The sequence below is a fragment of the Fistularia commersonii genome, chromosome 28 (assembly GCF_037954325.1).
Source record: "Fistularia commersonii isolate RoL2024-O1a breed Wild chromosome 28, RoL_Fcom_v1.0, whole genome shotgun sequence".
Lineage (NCBI taxonomy): Eukaryota > Metazoa > Chordata > Actinopteri > Syngnathiformes > Fistulariidae > Fistularia > Fistularia commersonii.
This window is the reverse complement of record NC_141311.1, coordinates 10,328,651-10,351,317: the sequence shown is the minus strand read 5'-3', so window position 1 is coordinate 10,351,317 and position 22,667 is coordinate 10,328,651. Positions and strand designations below refer to the sequence as shown.

The 22,667-nt window shown below is 48.3% G+C and overlaps 2 protein-coding genes across 2 annotated transcripts; both read left to right on the top strand.

The window, feature by feature from the left end:
- The first annotated feature begins 521 nt into the window (after positions 1-521).
- On the top strand, positions 522-5,092 carry sco1 (synthesis of cytochrome C oxidase 1). Its single transcript, XM_086176119.1, has 7 exons — positions 522-730; positions 2,452-2,568; positions 2,702-2,792; positions 2,921-3,118; positions 3,193-3,285; positions 4,249-4,364; positions 4,438-5,092. The coding sequence occupies exons 1-7, from the start codon at positions 584-586 to the stop codon at positions 4,570-4,572; spliced, it is 897 nt and encodes a 298-aa protein (XP_086032245.1). The 5' UTR covers positions 522-583; the 3' UTR covers positions 4,573-5,092.
- Positions 5,093-8,439: 3,347 nt separating this feature from the next.
- LOC147217560 (myosin heavy chain, fast skeletal muscle-like) lies at positions 8,440-22,481 on the top strand. Its single transcript, XM_086175723.1, has 39 exons — positions 8,440-8,643; positions 9,095-9,238; positions 9,343-9,499; positions 9,598-9,625; positions 9,807-9,921; positions 9,995-10,087; positions 10,503-10,566; positions 10,653-10,751; positions 11,104-11,207; positions 11,300-11,438; positions 11,522-11,640; positions 11,797-11,946; positions 12,026-12,196; positions 12,264-12,573; positions 12,667-12,758; positions 13,048-13,135; positions 13,222-13,339; positions 13,417-13,540; positions 13,623-13,759; positions 13,833-14,088; positions 14,193-14,435; positions 14,585-14,761; positions 14,847-14,992; positions 15,060-15,150; positions 15,928-16,317; positions 17,328-17,454; positions 17,535-17,653; positions 17,722-17,918; positions 18,156-18,339; positions 18,404-18,569; positions 18,643-18,767; positions 18,855-19,163; positions 19,449-19,652; positions 19,722-19,847; positions 19,932-20,102; positions 20,336-20,440; positions 20,518-20,613; positions 20,694-20,828; positions 21,894-22,481. Exons 1-39 carry the CDS (start codon positions 8,440-8,442, stop codon positions 21,915-21,917), a joined length of 5,847 nt encoding a protein of 1,948 aa, XP_086031849.1. The 3' UTR covers positions 21,918-22,481.
- The last annotated feature ends 186 nt before the right edge of the window (positions 22,482-22,667 follow it).

Sequence of the window (22,667 nt, the reverse complement as noted above, 5' to 3'; positions counted from 1 at the left end):
GCTTCTCTGTGACCGTCGCTCTAAAACATCTAATATGTGCTGTTCCTCTGTTGGACTCATTCCCGATCCTATCCATCCGAGTCACTCCCAAAGAGAACCTTAGCATCTTCACCTCTGCGACCTCTAGCTCTGCCTCCTGTCTTTTGTCATTGTAACTGTTTCTAGTCCATACAGCAACACTCACCACTGTCTTGTCTATGGGCTTGAACCATCATTGTCAAATCTTATTGCACCCTGTATTCCTGCGTATTTCTAGCACGCTATTTCCAGTTTTTATTATGTTGCCAGTGCCTTTGGGGGAAAAAAGGAATAAGTTAATTATTGCAGAATTTTGTATATTGCGCTTACATGAATTTGGTCCTGTTCCTTAACCAGCCTCTCGGGGGCAGCATAGCGACGGAAGGAAACACAGAAGAAGTCGTGACTTCCGGTACTTCCTGCGCACTGATCTGAGAGCAGCCCTTTCACTTCCGATGTGGTTGTCCTTCGCCGCAGAACTGACCCCAGGACCCGGAAGTGTGTCCAGTTGTGTAAAGTAGAGCCAGCCCTGCTAGCCCCGAAGCGGCTTCGTCAAGGTCCAGCCATGGCTCTCATCGTTTTACATCACCGGTTATTTCACGGGAACGCATGCGTTTTACCGAAACAGACCGTCAGGCTCGTCCACGCGGTTCTCCGGGGGGACGTCGGGTGGACACAAGTTGTCTGTCCGAGGAGAGGGTCCTTGTTCCGGGTAGGTCTACCCTGCTTCCCGCCGGCCAACTTCTGCCGGAGTTCTATTTAGGATACAGCTAATTTAGCCGTGGTGCTAATTGACAGTTAGCCTCCAACCACAATTACCCCCCTCCTATCACTCCTGGGAATCTCAAATCTGAACAGAAAATGTAGAAAATCCTGTATTGGAAAATGTGTTACAGAAAAGTTATTCCCTGGACGCCAAAACAAAAATCTTCTTCTTCTTCTTTCGGCTTTTTCCGTCAGGGGTCGCCACAGCGAGTCAATTTTCACCATCTAACCCTATTCTCTGTATCTTCCTCTCTCACACCAACTACCTTCATATCCTCTCTCAAAAATAATATTTTAAATAAATTTGATAAGGAATCGATTGCCGCGCTGCGAGCTATGAATCTGACTCAACCCATACACCCAAGGCAAAAGAGACCAAAAGACAACATTGAAACCATAGACTTATATTTTTCTCATGCGAAAAAGTACAGGGCTTTTGGGCTAAAACTTAAAAAGTGGCAAAAGGCAAATTTCCATTGTCACCAGTTTCTTTCTCAAGAGATGATATAACATTTGCTTTACTTTTGAGCAACAAAAGAGATGAAATGTGTGTCAATGTTATTTTAGGCCTGGCCAAGTTCTTCATACACAAAAACAGAATGTAAAAATGTTCCCCCAATTTTACGTTCTTCGTAAACGATTTTGAATTATATTCAAAAATCCTTAAAACTTATGGAAAAATCCTAAAACCAAAAAAATATACAGTTTTATGACTGATATTCCTTGTGTACCACCAAGTTAAAGACATATTATATTCCCTTTGCCATTTATTTATTTATTTTATTTGTTTGTTTTTATTTATTTGTTTTTTCTAGAATTAATGTCTCACAAACCTTTGATCCTGTTAACTCGTACAGTTAAGTGATCACATACAAAACAAATGTCCTTATGCTTCCATATGCCCGGTTGTACCATTGACATTCGATTCTACTTTGCCATGTTTGTACATGATTATACTATTTGTGTTCAATAAAAATTTGTAAAAAAAAAAAAAAAACTTCTCCCGGAACTCTATTTAGCAAACAGCTAATTTAGCGGTGGTGCTAATTGACTGTTAGCCAACTTAAACATAAAGTAATGTATTAAAATTGTAATTTATCAGAGTTTGGAACATATTTGCGTTATCAGTTGAATTCTAATGTCAGAATACTTAATTGTATTTTTTACTCCTCATTTCAGAGATGCATAATTCTGGTAGATTTGCTTTTATTTTTTCAGTTCATTTGAGCCTGACTAAATTCATCCCATCAATGTTTCTAACCACTCACCAGACACAACTTCTAGCAAAAATCCTCCATTGCCAAGAAGGGCCGTAAGTTCTAGATACTTGAGAATTAAAAAAAATCAGAAGTGTACGATAAAGGGAAAGTGGCTTTTGTGACTAAAGTCATGTTGCTGCTGTTCTTGATTTGAAAATGCAATTTGTGATCTGAGATTACGGGGCCGCATAACACTAGCATCTTAAAAAGCCAGCTAATAATAAAAAAAAGTTTCCTGATACTGACTTTATAAGTGATGAAAACATATAGTTTTACATGTTCTGATTGTGCACAGGAAAACAGACAAGACACTGAGAATGCATTTGTAAATACACAATCGACTGATCAGCTGCAGTGTAAACAGCTGAATGAAAGGTAAGACGTCAGAGCTGTGTTTGTTTATTGGCAGGTTGGAGAGTTCCACGCCTACAGACGAACCCCATGTCTGAACCAGCTCTGCTGCAGAGCGTCTTCCTCACTGCCTCCTCCTCCTCCCTCATCCAGAGACAAGTCAAAGAAATCAGGGGTAAATTGTGTTACTCTATGTGGAGTAGAAAGTCACACTGGTTGCACAGTGTGGGGGTGGGAGTTAGCGGTTCAGTGGATGATTGATAGCTGTCTTTTCTCGTACAAGCTGTGTGTTTTCTACCCTCTCCAAGCCGGTGACATGGAAATCTTTAGCAGTAACCTTCGCAATCGGAGGAGCTCTTCTCGCCGGAATGAAGTATTTCAAGAAAGAGAAAGAGGAATGCAAGTATTTAGCCGGAGGATAATTTTATACCTTGCACATGTTGCTGAATTGAGGGTTGTGTTCATTTTTACATCAATAAAGAGAGGCTGATGATTGGTTTCCCCGTGTGTTGTCCGGAACGCCGCAGTGATTGAAAAGGAGAGGAACAAGTCGATAGGAAGGCCAGCGCTGGGCGGTCCGTTCTCCCTCGTCGATCACGAAAACAAACCTGTCAAGAGCGAGGACTTCTTGGGCCGCTGGATCCTCATCTACTTCGGGTTCACCCACTGTCCCGACATTTGTCCCGACGAACTGGAGAAGATGATCGAAGTGGTGGATGACATTGGTAAAGGACACCCGTCTTGCTGAGAAGCCCTCCTCGTTCTTCAGGCGTCTGACCCCTGACCCGCCTTTCCACAGATAAAATCAAGTCCCTCCCGGATCTGACCCCTATCCTGATCACCATCGACCCTGACCGGGACACACCAGACGCCATGGCTGCGTATGTCAAAGGTGAGAAGACGGAGGTTCGTGATCTTCAGGTCCAAGACACATTATCTCTTTTTCTGAAGAGGTTGATTTTGTAAACTAAAGACAGCTAAATTGCAGTTTTTCTTTGGCAAATACATTATGATTCACGAGTTCCTCGCTTTTCTGCTCCTCGTCATTTATCCTCAGCTCCGTCCTGTCACTGCAGATTTTCTCAGAGCCGAAGGAAGATGCAGTAAAAATACAGTCTTAAAATACAGTCTTAAACTCTCAATACCTTGAATTATTCATCTTCTCGGTTTGGCATCCCGGTTTACAGTTAACCGGTGAAACCTCATGATCACGTAACTTCCGGACTCCAATCAAAAGCCACTTCTTTGAAGATTTTCTGCTTTGACACTGAAAGCCCGTCACCCGCGGTTCCGTCTCAGCATCCAGCGGGTCCATTATAAACACTGCAGTGTGTTACAACTTCGCGGTTCTTCACAATGTGATGAGTCCAATCATTACTGCAGCATGTGCAGCCTTAGAATGAGTATTCCATTAGTTTATACTCCCATTTATCACGCTAAGCTCATTAACAGAGGAGGACCCCTACCAACAGGGACCCCTAGACTTTGAAACATCTGGAGTATTCCCTGTTCCCCGCAGCTGGAAAGTGTGATCGCTGTCGATTTGAGGGTTTTCAGATCTCCGATTCTAAATGAGACTGCAATAAACACCGTATTATACCCTGGAGGAAGTAGAACTGACTGACACCATCTGTTTGGAAATGGTTCCTTCGAGTGACAGATGGCTCATTTCTTGGACTCTGGTCTGTTGTTTCCCAAGAGTTAAGGTTCCCCCTGCTGTCCAGTCAGAGAATTGCAGATTGAAGGACGTGGATCCAGCTTCACTTCCATCCTTTACTGTTTTTGTTAATCAGCATTATTTCAAGACGGGACCACAGTTTTGTTTTATGGATGGCTGTCTGTCTTTGCTTTCCAGAGTTTTCTCCCAAACTGATCGGCCTGACCGGGACCGGAGCTCAGATCGAGCAGGTGTCCCGAGCCTACAGAGTCTATTTCAGCCAGGGCCCCAAGGACGAAGACAACGACTACATCGTGAGTATCCGGCGCCCTGTGTGCCGACGGGGCCGTTATTGAGCGATCTGATCGGTGCTCTGGTTGTCTCCAGGTGGATCACACCATCATCATGTACCTGGTGGATCCCGACGGACAATTTGTGGATTACTATGGTCAGAACAAGAGGAACGTGGAGATCGCCAACTCAATAGCAGCACACATGCGGAAGTACAAGTTGGGAAAGTGAGACACTGACGGCGCGAGTCTGTGCCACGGGGGTCAGCGATGGCAGCGTTTCCACGGTAACATTCCTGCTGGGTGGAGGTGGGGGGACCAGAAGATGTAGGGTGACAGATTTCTTTTTTCCTCACCTGTATAATCAACACATTTGGATTTGAAGCAGACCATATAAGGGTCTAGATTTAACAGATTAGGGCCAAAACTGTCTTTTCCTATCGTTAATATATTCTAACGTTAATTTCAAAATTAAAAAACACTTGAAGGTTCGGATGCGGAGGTGAAAGAGAGTGTTGTGCAAATAAAAATCCCAATTGGTTCAGTTTCAAACAAGTAAAGTTAATGCTTATCCTTATTTAAGAAAGCTCACACCTTCCCCCCCCCTCCAGTGTCTGGCCCCAGAATCCATGCAGTTTTGCCAACACAGAGGATCTAATTTATTTCAGCGCTGCTCCTGTATTATATGTTGAATGTGTAAATAAAGAGTGATTAAACTTTTCATCTGCTGGCCACATGGTCAGCGACTGAAAGTGTGTGTGTGTGTGTGTGTGCGTGCGTGTCAAGAGAGAGAGATAAGCTATGCAGCTTTACTCTGTGGCAGGTCCTTGTCCGTCCCATCAGCCCCCTGATCTTTTCAGTCCTCCCGTCCTCAGATCTATCCCTCCAGCTGCTGAGGGCCGTCCTTGTCCTGTGACCCTCAGACCCATCACGACCTTCCTCTCTCTCTCTCTCTCTCTCTCTCTCAAAGTGGCGGCTGTTCTGACGTTGAGGGCTCTGCGTTCGGGAAGCGTGCGTGCTGATTGCCACCACCTCTCTGCCCGCTAAATCAGAATTTATAACAACAATCAGAGCCAATTGAATTGATTTTGCCCCGTGCCCCCTTTACGAAAATCTCTTCCGATATCGGTAGCTATAAACATACTGAGCGAGGCAGGAAGACCGACCCAAAAGAGAAATTGGACTCTGCTGAATTTCAGATAAAGAGCCTGATGCTAACATGAAGGTGTTAAAAACACCCTCCTTACAGGACTGCAGCTGAGAAATCCAGGCATGGAGCTGAAGACCAAAAATTAAACCTTGAAATGGCATCAACCACTGAAATAAAATGGTTTAAAGGTGTTTTATGGCTTCGGTCAGAGGCAGTTATATTGACATTCAGCCGGTGAGTCGTCAGACCGCTGACATTAGGCAGTCAGCGTCCCCACTGTGTGACAGAGGTATTTTCATTGTTCCTGAGGGCCAAACGTGCAGGCTACGTCTTTTGAAAGATGAAATTGATTTGAGAATCCTTTCATAACAGCTGTTTTTCTAAAGAGAGCAGAGAGCAGCAGGTTAAACCTAACTTGGAGGATGTCCTGGGGGGGCCAACCCGGCCCAAGACGTCGCCTATTTTTGCTCCGTTGGGGCAGGAAATGGCAGCTGCTGCTCCTGACATTTGTAGAAATCCCTGTAAAGCAGGGTTAAGGTTACCGGCTGGCGTGGGCGGGGGCTGCCACTGACCTCAAGGAGGAGACGTAGGTGCCGACGGGGGAAGCAAAAGGGTCAGCTGCTCGACGGCGTGATGTTTCTCTGGATCTGATTAAACCGACCTGTGGGGGATCTGACGGAATCAATCACATAATTCAGCTCGTGATCGATATGGTGTTACTTTTCCTTCTTGGCCAATCGGAACAGGTTTCACTTTAGACCCATCGGAATGCTAACTGTTAGCTTTGGAGCTCATTTTGATAAAAACAAAGATTATCTAAACTAAAATATACTGCTCAAAAAAATAAAGGGACCACTTGAACAACACAATGTAACTCCCAAGTCAATCCCACTTCTGTGAAATCATAGTGTCCACTCAGGAAGCAATACAGATTCATTTTGACTTGTTTTAAGGACATTACATCAAAGTTGGATCAGCCTGGAGTTTGTTTTTACACTTTAATTTTGAGTGTGATTCCTAATCCAGACCTCCATGGGTTAATACATTTGATTTCCATTGATCATTTTTGTGTGATTTTGTTGTCAGCACATTCAACTGTGTAAAGAGCAAAGTATTTCATAAGAATATTTCATTCATTTAGATCTAGGATGTGTTTTTTTAAGTGTTCCCTTTATTTTTTTGAGCAGTGTAGATTCTGTTTAGTTAGACTTGTTTTTTTTCCAGTAAGTAAACCGGTCCGACTCAGCGTTTTGGAGACTGCTCCACCAAGTGGGAAATAAATTCAGCATTGAAGCTTCAGATCCATAGTAACCAAATGACGGCACGTGGACACTCAAACCTCCGGTTCTGATGGATCCGACGGGTCCAACCCCCTCACCTGTCAATCTCCGGTTGATTGACTTACCAAGCCTTCCCAGCTGACGGGCTTCTTTTTTCTCGTCCCGTCAACTCCGTGGGAGCTTAGGTTTCCCGTGCTTTCCCGGCGGGTTCTAAAAGCGGGTCTCCGTCGGCTCTGGCCGTCCCAGCAGTGACAGGAGGGTGTTAATTCGCCAACATGGCAGACGACTTCCTTCAAGGTGGCTCGTCGCGACCTTGGCCGAGGATTGATGGATCTTCACCTCCGGGGGTGTTTTTTATTTCGTCCTGTAAATCAGATGGTGTTTTTCGCTCGCCGGATCGGGTTATCGGCCCGGGAGGTGGCGGTGTGCTGAATTACCTGTATATCAGAGGAAGATGCATAGGAAAGGATAACAAATTGTGTGAAAAATGATAAAGGGCTGCAAAGAAAATGTATCAAAATGTGATAAGTGTAAGACTAAAAACAGTTATGGCTGTAAATAGGTTTTGTATCTTAATTTGATCAAATTGAATCATTTGTTTTATTCATCTTTGCAAATAAACCCTTCACACTGCTCTCAAGATATCTCAATGGGGTGACTAAGGCCCTCATATAAACATATACAGGACTGTCTCCAAAAATTTGAATATTGTGATAAAGTTCTTTACCTACTGTAATGCAATGAAAAAAACAAAAATTACTTTTACATGATATTCTAATATTTTGATTCGGGATTTTTGAGTTTTCTTAAGATGTAAAGTAATAATCAGCAATATTAAAATAATAAATAATAAATGAAAATATTAAAATAATAAATGTATGACATTTTTGTTTTTGTAATTGTATATGTATGTGTATGTGTATATATATATATATATATATATGTATACATTTAAAATTCCCTGAATTGCTGCTCCTCCTCAGAACAAAGTAATTTCATCAAGGGTGAGTTTAAATATCTGAAATATCTATCATAAATGGGATTTGTGTGTGTGTGTGCGCGCGTGTGTTTTCACCAGGTTTGTGAAGGGACATCCTGTCTCTTTGGTCCAATATTCTTTTCTGTCATTTTTTTTAATCATTGCAAATTGAGTTTTTCTGTTTCGCAAGTGGCTCCAGCATGTGAACGCAGGAGATGGTGACGGTGAAGACACTGCATGTCGTCGGAACAGCAAGAAATCGAACCCGCTGAGGGAACCAGAGGGGCCGGGGTCCCGGAGGCCGGGACGGAGGTGAAGGGTAGGACACCACGGCCTCCAGTCGGCTTCATTTAAGGAACCGTAATTGTCTAAAAGACATGCACACACACACACACACACACTCGGCAGCTTATGACAGTAAGAAAGGCATGTAAAAATAGTGCTGTGGGATCATCACCACTGATGTGAGATCATCTGCTGTGTTGAAGCGCACGGATCGATAATGCGACTTGATTGACAGGCGAGCGGAGTGACATTGCCAAGTTTGGAGCCGCCGGTTGTTCCTCGGATGCTTATAAAAGGGGTCCCGGGCCTCAGCCGGCCAGCTCGCCGCCCTGACCCGTGAAGGAACCGTCGGCTCCGCCCCAGCAGATCACCGAAGCGTCTCTCTCTGATTCTTCTTTCCGCAGCATGAGCAGCGATGCCGAGATGGCCCAGTACGGGCCGGCGGCCGTCTTCCTCCGCAAACCCGAGAAGGAGCGCATCGAAGCTCAGAACCGGCCGTTCGACGCCCGCACCGCCTGCTTCGTGCCGGATCCCAAGGAGCTGTACATCCGTGGACTGGTCCAGAGCAGGGAAGGGGGTCAGGTCACGGTGAAGACCCAGGCGGAGGAGGTGAGGAGGTCGCTCCCGTTCCTCTGAAAACTGGCCTTAATACGTAAAGTTCCAAGTGTGAATTGAAAGTAAGTAATTCACCCTCCGGCCCCCTCCGGCAGGGTTGGCCTGCGCTTGGCAGAGCTTCTAGAAAGGAGCTTTTTATTTCCACGATCGATGAAATGCCTCGGTGAGCGACGACGAAGGCCAGAGGGAGAGGAGGGGCAAAAAATCTCAACAACAAAGAGCGACTAAAACGTCCAAATCTTGCGTTAAATTCGGTCATTTTTGAACGCGAAAAGGTTTTCCGACATGTCCTTAAACGCGCAGTCATCAGAAAACACTTCAACGCCCCAGGACTCCAGGCTAAAGGGTTTTAAAAAAACTTAAAAACGACGGGAATCAAACATAGATGTTCCAGCAGAAGTCTGTTATCACCAACGGTCAGTGAATGCATCGCCTTGTCCCGCAGACTGTAACGGTCAAGGAGGAAGACTGCCATCCCATGAACCCCCCGAAGTACGACAAGATCGAGGACATGGCCATGATGACCCACCTCAATGAGCCATCCGTGCTCTTCAACCTCAAGGACCGTTACGCCGCCTGGATGATTTATGTGAGTGCCGCCGTTGGGATTGGCGGCAGTGGCGCTCCTCTCCTCCGACTCCCTCACTTCCTGTATTCCGTGTCTTATCCTCTCCCGCCAAACCCGCACCGCAGACCTACTCCGGGCTCTTCTGCGTCACCGTCAACCCCTACAAGTGGCTGCCGGTGTACGAACCGCAGGTGGTGGCGGCTTACAGGGGGAAAAAGCGCATGGAGGCCCCACCCCACATCTTCTCCGTCTCTGATAACGCATATCAAAATATGCTGACAGGTAGGAGGCGGAGAAGGATATACCGTAAATATTCACCGCAGTTCGGTTTCGTCCCGAGCTTCAAAGAAGTTCCTTCATGTGTTTATGTTCACGTGCAGATCGTGAGAACCAGTCCGTCCTGATCACGTGAGTCTAAAAAACCCCTTTCTGATTGGTCGGTGACCTTTCACCAGTTTTACCCTGCAACTGCACCACCAGGCCAGATGACTCTTGCACGATGAAACACCCTTTTTGTCCTGGGGTTGAAAAGTCGTGGTTCTGGACTCAGTTGTTGTTATCTGAGGTTCTACTTCCTTCTGGTCCTCAGTGGAGAATCCGGTGCCGGGAAGACGGTCAACACCAAACGGGTCATCCAGTACTTCGCCACGATCGCAGTGGCTGGGGGAGGAGACAAAAAGGAGCATTCGTCGGGCAAAATGCAGGTACCGAAACTGAAGCCGCCGGGAACCTGACCGATGAAACGTGTGCCGATCAGTCCCGTCGGTGTCTTTTCAGGGGACGCTGGAGGATCAAATCATCTCGGCCAACCCTTTGCTGGAAGCTTTCGGAAACGCCAAGACCGTGAGGAACGACAATTCTTCGCGATTTGTGAGTATGATCCCTGCGGAACGGGTTCAGATGTCCACCGGGCGTGACCTCCTCCTTCATCGTCCACCGTTGAGAAACTCACCGTTGTCCAGAGCAGGACTGAGAACAAAAATGGGATCAGAATCTTTAAAAGAACATGCAACGGTTTGAACCTGGCACGTCCCGAGTGCACCTTCGACCAACTTGTGGATTCGCTTCTCGCCCGCTAACAAAGAACCATAACTCTTGTAGTTTCTTTCGCGGAAGCGGGTTCAGGTACAGAGCATACCCTTCTGGAGGTTTAAGAGAAGTTCAGGATTTTAAGATCCAAGTGGTTGTACCATTTAATGTCTGTCACTAGTACTTCGTCAGCGTTTAAATACTCAGGTAGCGTATTGCTAGTAGATGATCAGGTTCTCTGTTTTCTGTTTCACAGGGTAAATTCATTAGAATTCACTTTGGAACCACCGGGAAACTGGCCTCTGCTGATATTGAAACTTGTGAGTTTGTCTTTACGAACTGAACCTGTCCAGGTTGTCGTAGCACCTGTTAAACTTTGGCATTTGTGTGTGCTCCATCCATGTAGATCTGCTGGAAAAGTCCAGGGTGACGTTCCAGCTGTCTGAGGAGAGGAGCTACCACATCTTCTACCAGATCCAGACCGGGCACAAGCCGGAGCTCATAGGTTGGTCCAGAAAACAAGGAGTTAAACTTCTGCCCGCCTCCTCTTCCTCTCAGGACAGAAGTTGGGACTCTCTGGATTGTTCAGTTCCTTGCAGACTGAGACTCATTTCCAGGTGGTACCCTCCGTACGGCAGGGAGGTTCCAGGTTCTACCACGGTACCACACAGATAGAAGATTGGAGGTTATACTCCAGTGGCAGTTTTAGTATCCATCCTTCTCCCACAGTCCAAAAACTTCAGGAGGTTCACTGAAGACTCTAAGTTGTCCACAGGCCTGGATGAGACAGTGAAGGGTTGGAAGTCTCTTGACTGACACCTGACCCCCCTTGAATACATGCATTTTGTGTTTTTCAGAAATGCTGCTCATCACCACGAACCCGTACGACTTCCCCATGATCAGTCAGGGTCAGATCGCCGTGGCCAGCATCGACGACAAGGAGGAGCTGGTGGCAACGGACGTCAGTGTCACCTGTCAAACAGTTATCATATAATTACATGTGGATGCATTTCTGTTATAATCATCATTGTTATGTTTAAACGTACCTCTCAGACTGCTACCGACATCTTGGGCTTCACGAATGAAGAGAAGATGTCCATCTACAAGCTGACGGGGGCTGTGATGCATTACGGGAACATGAAGTTCAAGCAGAAGCAGCGGGAGGAGCAGGCCGAGCCCGACGGCACCGAAGGTGAGGGGACGCCAGGCCGTCTCTAGGCTACCTAGAAGGACTGGAGGACAGGCTGAGCACATGGTGTGTCGCTTACCTTGCAGTGGCAGACAAGGTGGCCTTCCTTATGGGGCTGAATTCGGGCGACTTGCTGAAAGGCCTCTGCTACCCCAGAGTCAAAGTGGGGAACGAGTACGTCACCAAAGGCCAGACCGTCCCCCAGGTAGAGCGCCCGAATGAATCGTCCTTTTCCAGGCTGATCATCTTGCTCCACGGTCACCATCAATAGTACCGATACGCAGTACCAGCTGGATTCATGAACCGTTTTGGACGTGCCCGTAAGCGAGCGTTTTGTGTAAATTGGTGTATTCCCGATCAGGTTGCTAATGCAGTTAGCGCGCTGGCCAAGTCCGTCTATGAGAAGATGTTCCTGTGGATGGTCATCAGAATCAACGAGATGCTGGACACCAAACAGCCCAGGCAGTTCTTCATCGGGGTCCTGGACATCGCGGGATTCGAGATCTTCGACGTGGGTTGCGACTTTGTTTTGTCCGGCGGATAGGAGCTCAAACATCGCGATGAAGTTGTTCTCCCCGGTGTCATTGCAGTTCAACAGCATGGAGCAGCTCTGCATCAACTTCACCAACGAGAAGCTGCAGCAGTTCTTCAACCACCACATGTTCGTCCTGGAGCAAGAGGAGTACAAGAAGGAGGGGATCGACTGGGAGTTCATCGACTTCGGGATGGACTTGGCAGCGTGCATAGAACTCATCGAGAAGGTGGGTACACCGGATACGCCCGGGCGAAGGCCGAGACCTGGAGCTGACCGGCTCATACGCTCCGCAGCCAATGGGGATCTTCTCCATCCTGGAAGAGGAGTGCATGTTCCCCAAGGCCTCCGACACCTCCTTCAAGAACAAGCTCTATGACCAGCACCTGGGGAAGACCAACGCTTTCCAGAAGCCCAAGGTGGTGAAGGGGAAGCCCGAGGCCCACTTCAGCCTAGTCCACTACGCCGGCACCGTGGACTACAACATCACCGGCTGGCTGGAGAAGAACAAGGACCCGCTGAACGAGTCTGTGGTCCAGCTTTACCAGAAGTCCTCCATGAAACTGCTGGCCTTCTTGTACGCCTCGTTTTCCGGAGCTGAAGCAGGTAAAAAAAAATAATAGGGGGATGAAATAGTTGCTATTTTGTTTTAGATTCCTGTCCCGCTCGGACACTTACGTTCCTGTCCGTGCTCCGTAGAATCCGGCGGTGATGCCGGAGGCGGTAAAGGAGGCAAGAAAGGTGCCAAGAAGAAGGGCGGCTCCTTCCAGACAGTGTCCGCAGTTTTCAGGGTACAGAAGAAGTACCAGTACTTCGTACATACAGTAGATTTCTTTCTGCTCTTTAGCTTTTCTCGCCTGTGGCTTCCTCGACACACTTGGAAACCCGTCGGACACAGAGAAGGGTGATCTACGTTTGTTTACATTTTCAATTCAGATGACATCTGATGGACAGATGTCCTGATTGAGAATTCCAGATCAGGACATGTTGTGATATTTGGAAGTTGAGTTTTTTTTCCCCATCAGTTCATCTTCGATACTGGTAGATTATTCCCTTGTGGTTTCGTTATTGTCGATTCAGGAAAATCTCGGGAAGCTGATGACCAACCTCAGGAGCACCCATCCTCACTTCGTACGTTGCCTGATTCCAAATGAAGTTAAAACTCCGGGTACGGACCTGAAAACTATCAAGCCCTCGACTCGGGAGGCGATTCCGCCATTGACCGACGGTCACTCTCTGCCCGTCCAACCGCAGGAATCATGGACAATCACCTGGTCATCCACCAGCTGCGTTGCAACGGCGTGCTGGAGGGAATTAGGATCTGCAGGAAAGGGTTCCCCAGCAGGATCCTTTACGCCGATTTCAAACAAAGGTCACGAGTTCTCCGGTTTTTCCGCTTTTTCACCAGAAAGGAAAGCAATGACCGCATCTTCCTCCACCCGCCGACAGATACAGGATTCTCAACGCCAGTGCCATCCCAGAGGGGCAGTTCATCGACGGGAAGAAGGCCTCGGAGAAGCTTCTGGGCTCCATTGACATCGATCACACTCAGTACCGATTCGGGTCGACCAAGGTAGGCTCGTGAACGGCGATTTGAAAACACTTTTTGAAAGCTCCTCCCCCGAATTCAGCTCCCGCCGGCTTTGCTGCCGCAGGTCTTCTTCAAGGCGGGACTTCTGGGCACTCTGGAGGAACTGCGTGATGAAAAACTTGCATCTCTAGTGACCCAGACTCAAGCTGTGTGTCGCGGATATCTGATGAGAAAAGAATTCTCCAATCTGATTGCGCAAAGGTAGGTTTCCGAGTCAAATGGCGCTGAGCTCCGTCTTTACCGCCGAGGTAACGTGTCCGCGTCGAACCTCCAGAGACTGCGTCTGGATTCTACAATACAACCTACGGTCATTCATGAATGTCAAACACTGGCCGTGGATGAAGCTCTTCTTCAAGATAAAGCCTCTCCTCAAGAGCGCGGAAACCGAGAAGGAGATGGCCACCATGAAGGAGGACTTCATTAAATGCAAGGAGGACCTGGTGAAGTCAGAGACCAAGAGAAAAGAGCTGGAGGAGAAAATGGTTTCGCTGCTGCAGGAAAAAAACAACCTCCAGCTGCAAGTACAAGCCGTGAGTACCGACTCGGACCAGACATGAGAACGTTCCCCGGTGATAAGAGCGCTAATTTGTCCTCATCTTCTCTTCCTCCTCCTCCTCCTCCTCCTCCTTCTCAGGATGCAGAAAATCTGTGCGATGCGGAGGAAAGGTGCGAGGGCTTGATCAAAAGCAAAATCCAGCTGGAGGCCAAACTGAAAGAGATGACGGAGAGACTGGAGGACGAGGAGGAAATCAACTCCGAGCTGACGGCCAAGAAGAGAAAGCTGGAAGACGAATGTTCTGAGCTTAAAAAGGACATTGATGACCTTGAGATCACCTTGGCCAAGGTGGAGAAGGAGAAACATGCCACTGAGAACAAGGTGAGATGTTCCATGAGAGTCCCCGCGGGGGTGGACGGTCAGTGGTACCGGGATGGGTTGATTTTCAAAGTTCTGGATCGTGAAGACCTTCAGATCCAGAGGCAGGTCAGAAACCGGCCGATAATGTTTGTTTTCATTCACGCCCGCAGGTTAAAAACCTGGTGGAGGAGCTTTCCGGCCAGGACGAAAAGATCGGAAAGCTGACCAAAGAGAAAAAGGCACTGCAGGAGGCCCACCAGCAGTCCCTGGATGACCTCCAGGCCGAGGAGGACAAAGTCAACTGTCTGGCAAAAGCCAAGTCCAAGCTGGAACAGCAAGTGGACGACGTGAGTGTTTGCCGAAAAGGTGATTTCAGGTGGCGATGCAGGAACTGGGGCTAACTCGTCTCATCTCTGAAACCTGCTTCGGAAGCTGGAGGGTTCCTTGGAACAAGAGAAGAAGATCCGCATGGATCTGGAGAGAGCCAAGAGGAAGCTTGAGGGGGATCTGAAGTTAGCTCAAGAATCCATCATGGATCTAGAAAACGACAAGCAGCAGTCTGAGGAGAGGTTTAAGAAGTGAGTCGCCACACTGGTCGGCACGATGGGAAGAAGCTCGCCAACTTTTAACATCTTCTCTTCACAGAAAGGAATTTGAAAACAACCAGCTGCTCAGCAACATCTCAGATGAGCAGGCGATCAACAACCAGCTGCAGAAGAAGATGAAGGAGCTGCATGTAAGGAAGGGCCTGCCGAAAAAGTGGATCTACGCAGGTTCTGTGCGCGTGACGTTAGTGTAAACAAAGTTTTCTGTCCAGAAAACCTGACCCGAGGCGTTGATTCACACCATTCCCAGCAAACATGTCGGCAATCACTTCACCCAGTCAATGCTAACAGCCGCAGCTAGCTATGTGTGTGAATGTTAGCGGCTATCGGCTATGCTAGCGTCTCCATCGTGCTCTGTATCTCACACTGCAAATGATCTTTGAACTCTGAGATGAATTGCCTTTCCGACTCTGCGTTATAAGTCCGGCCATGAAGGATCGGGAACTAAATGCAAAAAAAAAAAAATGTTTAAAACAAAAACCGCAGTTCAAATCAACACTGAGCAGTTTGGCTCCAAACATAAGAATAAGAATAAGAACAACTTTATTTATCCTGAAGGAAATTGTTGTGCCAGAGTTTTAAGTAAAACATAACAATGGAAATTGTATAAACAGTAAAAAAAAAAAAAAAGGGGGGGGGGGGAGAATAAGCAATACAAATAAAACTATAAAGTGTCAAAGTCAAGGCTATAAAGTGTTTTAAGGTCTTACGTGCAAAGATTTGAAGTGCAAAGATATGACCTCCTAATTCCCAAAGTGTCGGATGATCCAACGAGGACAAATGGTTCAAAATCACTCGATCGCTCGATTCACTCGAGCCACAGATACAAGTAACAACCCTAAAAGTCCGTCGTCATTTGTTTAAGTTTTATTTTCACATCAACGCCTCGACGTCATCCTGCTTTTCAGGCTCGCATCGAAGAGCTGGAGGAGGAGGTTGAAGCCGAGCGAGCGGTGAGAGCCAAGGTGGAGAAGCAGAGGGCCGACCTGGCCAGGGAGATCGAGGAAGTCAGCGAGAGGCTGGAGGAGGCGGGGGGAGCCACTGCCGCTCAAGTGGAGATGAACAAGAAGAGGGAGGCGGAATTCCTCAAGCTGCGGCGCGACCTGGAGGAGTCCACGCTGCACCACGAGGCCACCAACGCCGCGCTACGCAAGAAGCAGGCGGACGGCATGGCGGAGCTGGGAGAGCAGCTGGATAACCTGCAGAGAATCAAGCAGAAACTGGAGAAGGAGAAGAGTGAGCTCAAGATGGAAATTGACGATTTGGCCACAAATATGGAAACGGTGGCCAAAGCTAAGGTCAGACGTGGTTTCTTTTGTAGGGGGTGACGTTAATCGTGGAGTCAAACGCAGCTTGAATCATCAGCACCAGTTCTAAATGGCCTCTACAGATCTTTGGACTCCTGCGTCCCTTACAATTCCTCCATTTATATCACATTACATTACATTACATTGCATTTGGCAGACACTTTTATCCAAAGCGACTTACAATAGAGGACATAGGGACTGCAAATACACTTGCAAATACACGATGCACAGGAAATATACAGAACAGTAAGCTTGGGCTAGTTAGGTTTTTTTTTTTTTTTTTTTTGACAAAGACATACACAAACATACACACACACACACTGCATAGCCTCACTTGGTGCCTAACCTGATATGGGGCATCAGCGCAGTATATCATTTCGATACAAACAAATATAGTCTTTCCAAACTTCTGGGACACTTAGGTGACGGTACTTTTTGTCGATGAATCTTATCCTGCAAAATTAAAGATAGAGTACAGAAAATGTATTATAGCGTGGCTTTTTGAGCAAAAATAAGCTCTTCCTCAGATGCTTACCAAAATATTTGTTTGTTTTAATATGTATATTTTGGTAAGCATCTGAAGAAGAGCGTGTTTTTGCTCAAAACATCATGCTAGAATACATTTTCTGTACTCCGTATTGTAATATAAATTTCAGAGCACTCATGGGGTGCAGATATTTTTCAAACCTTTATTCAGTTGATACTTGTGATCAAGCACCCATCCCTCACTGGGCAGCGTGTTTGTCTTTTTTCTCAAACTCTTTGATAAATCTTATCCGAAACAGGTGAAGAAGTTTCACCTTCATCCCAAAGTCATACTCTGTTCCGACCTCGAGTCAGGTGACCACCGAAAAGGTCGGCGGGGCCAGTAGGCACATGGTTCTGCAGGCTCCATTCTCTTCGTAGGGGTCGAATTCCTGAAACCTCCAGTCAGTTTGGACCGAGGAAGACTCAAGTCTGAAGGTTAAACGGTCCGTGACATCTGTTTCCAACTCTGAAAGGTCAACCTGGAGAAAACCTGTCGATCCCTGGAAGATCAGCTCATGGAGTTCAAGGCCAAGAACGACGAAAACACTCGGAACATCGCCGACCTCAACAACCAGAGGGCGCGTCTCCAGACCGAGAACGGTAGCCGAGAACCCTCTTCGACCGAAATTCCTCCGTCCGAAACCTTTCCGTCTAACTCGTCCCCGTTGCTTCCGCCGCAGCCGAACTGTCCCGACAGATGGAAGAGCGGGAGAGCCTGGTTTCTCAGCTGACCAGGGGAAAGCAGGGGTTCACCTCCCAGATCGACGAGCTGAAGAGACTGACCGAAGAGGAGTCCAAGGTAACCCGCGCACCTTCGTCCTCCTCCAGGCCGCTTTCCCTCCGTCACTGACATCCAACTCACCGCAGGCCAAGAACGCCCTGGCCCACAGCCTGCAGTCGGCGCGCCACGACTGCGACCTCCTGCGGGAGCAGTACGAGGAGGAGCAGGAGGCCAAGGCGGAGCTCCAGCGTAGTTTGTCTAAAGCCAACACTGAGGTGGCCCTGTGGAGGAACAAGTATGAGACCGACGCCATTCAGCGCACGGAAGAGCTGGAGGAAGCCAAGTAATTCCACGCAGGCACCCGAGGGGTTTGGACACCCGCTGACGCGTCTTCCCTTTTCTTCTACGGCACAGAAACAACCAAATAAGCTAGAAGTAAAAAGCCGGAGAACATAGCTTTAAAGATTTGCCTATCGGAACCCAGATCTGATTTTTTAAATTTTACAAACTCGACCATTGCGACCTTTCATGAGGACATCCAGAATTTCCTCACGCGCTCAGCAAAAGTTCCCCTCCGCAGGAAAAAGCTCGCTCAGCGCCTCCAAGAGGCCGAGGAGCAAGTCGAAGCGGTGAACTCCAAGTGCGCCTCGCTGGAGAAAACCAAACAGCGGCTCCAGAACGAGATGGAGGATCTGATGGTGGATGTGGAAAGATCCAACAGCCTGGCGGCAACCCTGGACAAGAAGCAGAGGAGCTTCGACAAGGTAAGTTGTCAGGAGGTGGAAGGCCGTGGACTCCGGGGGGTTTCTGCTAACCTCTTGCCTTCAGATTCTTGCCGAGTGGAAGCAGAAGTACGAGGAGTCCCAGGCGGAGCTGGAAGGAGCTCAGAAAGAATCCCGATCCCTGAGCACCGAGCTCTTCAAGCTGAAGAATTCCTACGAAGAAGCCCTGGACCACCTGGAGACCATGAAGAGAGAGAACAAAAACCTGCAACGTAAGAAGAAAAGCACGGTGAGAAACGTCCGCTCAGATGAACGATCTCACGGCGCTTGTCCGTCAAACCCCAGAGGAGATCTCCGACTTGACGGAGCAGCTCGGGGAGAGCGGGAAGACCGTCCACGAGCTGGAGAAGTTCAAGAAGCATGTGGAGACGGAAAAATACGACATGCAGGCCGCCTTGGAAGAAGCCGAGGTAGGACGATCGCAGAAAAATCGAGACCTTTCTCGCGCCTCATTTTTGTACGGACGGGAAACGAAAGGCTGAAATTGTTCTCCGAAGGCTTCCCTGGAACAAGAGGAGTCCAAGATCCTCTGCGTTCAAATGGAGCTCAACCAGATAAAGGCCGAGGTGGACCGGAAGGTGGCCGAGAAGGACGAGGAGATCGACCAGCTGAAGAGGAACAATCAGCGGGTGATGGAATCCATGCAGGCCACCCTGGACGCCGAGGTGCGCAGCAGGAACGACGCCCTGCGGGTGAAGAAGAAGATGGAGGGGGACCTGAACGAGATGGAGATCCAGCTGAACCACGCCAACAGGCAGGCGGCCGAGGCCCAGAAGCAGCTGAGGAACATCCAGGGGCAGCTGAAGGTTGGAACGGCATTACGACTCTACCCTTGTTTGTCTTGAGGTGCAGTGCGGGTAGCTACCGCCGGGTGATTTCAAACATCAAACCCCCCCCCGTTTGACAGAGGCGATGGTACGGTCCATCTACCATCGAGAAATCGTCTTACAGACGAGACGTTTCTTTTCAAAGCCGATACTGCATGACGGGGGCAGAAGTTTGCCGTCCAGACCCCGGAGTCACTTTAGTCACCCCCGAAAAAAGGGAGGCCGATTTTTGTCGGTTTTACAAGGTGAAACCTGCCGTTCCAGGACGCCCAGATCCACCTGGACGACTCCCTCCGCGGCCAGGATGACATGAAGGAGCAGGCCGGCATGATGGAGCGCAGGACCATCCTGATGCAGGCGGAGATCGAGGAGCTTCGGGCGTTGGCGGAGCAGACGGAACGGAGCCGCAAGCTGGCGGAGCAGGAGCTGATCGACGCCAGCGAGCGCGCCGGGCTGCTCCACTCTCAGGTGAGTTCCGATTCCGGGACTCTCGGACGATTCTTTCCCTTTGTCTTACTGTGGTTTTCTGTCGAGCAGAACACCAGCCTGCTCAACACCAAAAAGAAGCTGGAGACGGACGTCACGCAGCTTCACGGTGAAATAGAAGAAGCCGTCCAGGAGGCCAGGAACGCAGAGGAGAAGGCGAAGAAGGCCATCACTGATGTAAAAAATCCACTTCCCGGGTTAAAAATGAATAAAAGCACCTGTTATTTAAGACGCCGTCTTGCGTTTTTTTTTTTTCCCCAGGCGGCCATGATGGCAGAGGAGCTGAGGAAGGAGCAGGACACCAGCGCTCACCTGGAGAGGATGAAGAAAAATCTCGAGGTCACGGTGAAGGACCTGCAGCATCGCCTGGACGAGGCCGAGAACCTGGCCATGAAGGGCGGGAAGAAGCAGCTGCAGAAACTGGAGAGCAGGGTGCGGGAATCGCCGTTAGCTTAGCATCATCCAGCTCTAGTTGGGTGTTGGAGCGGACGCTCAAGTTCTGATCCGTTCTTACAAAAGATGTCCGACCCAAGTCGGGTTGTCCTCCCGGGCTCACGGTTAGCAGGCCGATTAAAAACATCATTGGTCCTCGCCGTGATGCAGTTCAATAACCGACCTGACGGGGGCGCTATTTGGACACACCTTCACGTGCACTGCACTTTCAGGTGCGTGACCTGGAAGGTGAACTGGAAGCAGAGCAAAAGAGATCCAGCGAGGCTATCAAAGGAGTCCGTAAATACGAAAGGAAGGTGAAAGAGCTGACCTATCAGGTAAACTCGCTACCTCATCGCTGCGTTTTTATTTATTGATTATCAATCATTGAGAGGCTCGTTTGTCTTTCCGTCAGTCGGAGGAAGACAAGAAGAACAACATCCGCCTGCAGGACCTGGTGGACAAGCTGCAGATCAAGATGAAGGCCTACAAGCGCCACGCTGAGGAGGCTGTGAGTCCCGGTGGGGAAGGGAAATCTGGTCCCCGGGGTGGATCCGATGCGCTGACCGGCTCTGCCGCTTTTCCACCCAGGAGGAGCAGTCCAACATGCACATGGCCCGCTTCAGAAAGGCCCAGCATGAGCTGGAGGAGGCCCAAGAGAGGGCCGACATGGCCGAGTCTCTGGCTAACAAGATGCGAGCAAAGAGCCGCGAGATCGGAGTGAAGGTGAGCGTTTTACATTTTGGTATTTTCAAATTGTATCGGTTCGGCAAAGATGACTTGTTCGTCACACCTGCGGACAGACGCGAGCACACACAGACACACACCCGCAGACACAAACCAGTCGACTGACGCAAATCTGTAGATGCTACCCAGTGGTTGAACGTGCATCTGCACACACACACATCTACAAATGCAAACAAGTACCGCATTTTCACGACTATAAGGCGCACATAAAAGTTTTAGATTTTCTTCAAAATGTGCGACGTGCCCTATAGTGCAGTGTGCTATAGTGTGGGCGTCGATTGTAAATAAAAGAACGTGTGTGTGCGTTATGCAGAACATTGTAGTTTTAACAACCCTGAAAATGGCAAAGAGACATGCTTATGAAGCGCAGTGGAACATGGAAATCGAGAGAATTAAAGATTAATGAATTGATGGTTCGCAAGTGGAGGAAGCTGGAAAACGAGCTCACATGGGTCAAGAAGACGCAGCTGAGTTTCGGCGGACGTTTCGGCGAGGTGGCCCGAGTTGGAGGAAAGACTCCAACAGTGGATCATCGAGCAAAAAAACGAGTGGGAGAAGTGTTTGGACGGTCACCGTTTTATTAAAAGCTGTAACGCTAGCAGAAGAAATGAAAATTGAACATTCCCAAGGAGGTCCGTCTTGGCTTTCGTTTCATGAAACGGTGCCATTTTTCCACCCGGACCAGGACTGCGGTAGCGCAGCGACTTCCAGCGGATTATGATGAAAAGCAGTAGTAGAGGATGCCATGAGAACGTTAAAGAGGGAAGTGTGTGTGTGGATTGTGTATAAAACCCGCGCCCCACAATCAGGGGCGCCTTATCGACGTGAAAATACAGTAGTTGCAGACAGATACACACCTACAAGGGAACACACACCTGCAGACGGACATATCTGCAGACGCAAACCTGCGGATGGACACACACCTGCAGACGGATGCATGCATCTGCAGACAAACACACACCAGCAGATGGAAACACACCTGGAGACAGACACACACCTTGTTTCTACGATTTCTAATGTGTGTTTCTACTGTTTGGCCTCCAGGGGGCGGAGGGACAGAGCGAGTAGCCGAAAAACGGATCAAGACGCCGTCAAGTCTGCGTGATTTACATGGAGGTATATTGGGATATTGTAGGAAAATGAAACAGTACGTCTGAACACACACACACACACACACACGTACACATGTACACACACAGGAAACAGTTAAAGTACAGGAAAATGAAAGAAAAACCTCCAAATATCAGAGAGGAGCCGGGAGGAGAGAATGAGTTGGTAAAAGATGAAATAAAACCTCAGCTTATCGGCTGATTTAGAAATATTACGATTATAAGAACGATTATTAGCAATGACGTTCTGAAGAACTAGAAGCCCAGTTTCCATCAGGCTCCTTGGGAGTGTGATCGGCCCGAAAAACAACTCCGTTCAACTCAGCTTTGAGCCCGGTTGCCTTGGTAACAGGGGTTCGTGAGCCCGCTAACTGCGGCTGCAGTCATGGAAAGCGCAGCTGGTCATCTGGTCACGTGACCGCCGGCGTCAGCATCCTGCTCGTCGGTCGGACCGAGTTGGTTGTGATTTCTCATCAATATTTCAGGTGTGTTGTGACATGAACGGCCAATAAAAATGCACAAAGCTGTTTGTGATTATCAGATTTTATCACAGTTAAAGCGATTTTATCGCAATTAAAACTATTTGAAACCCGGATTGTGTTTGACATCCCTGCCGGTCGGAAGCTCAAGGATGATGGATAACTGAGTCAATGAATTGATGAATGAAAGAATGCAGATTTCCAATGGGAGCTCATTGTTTTGGAATGAC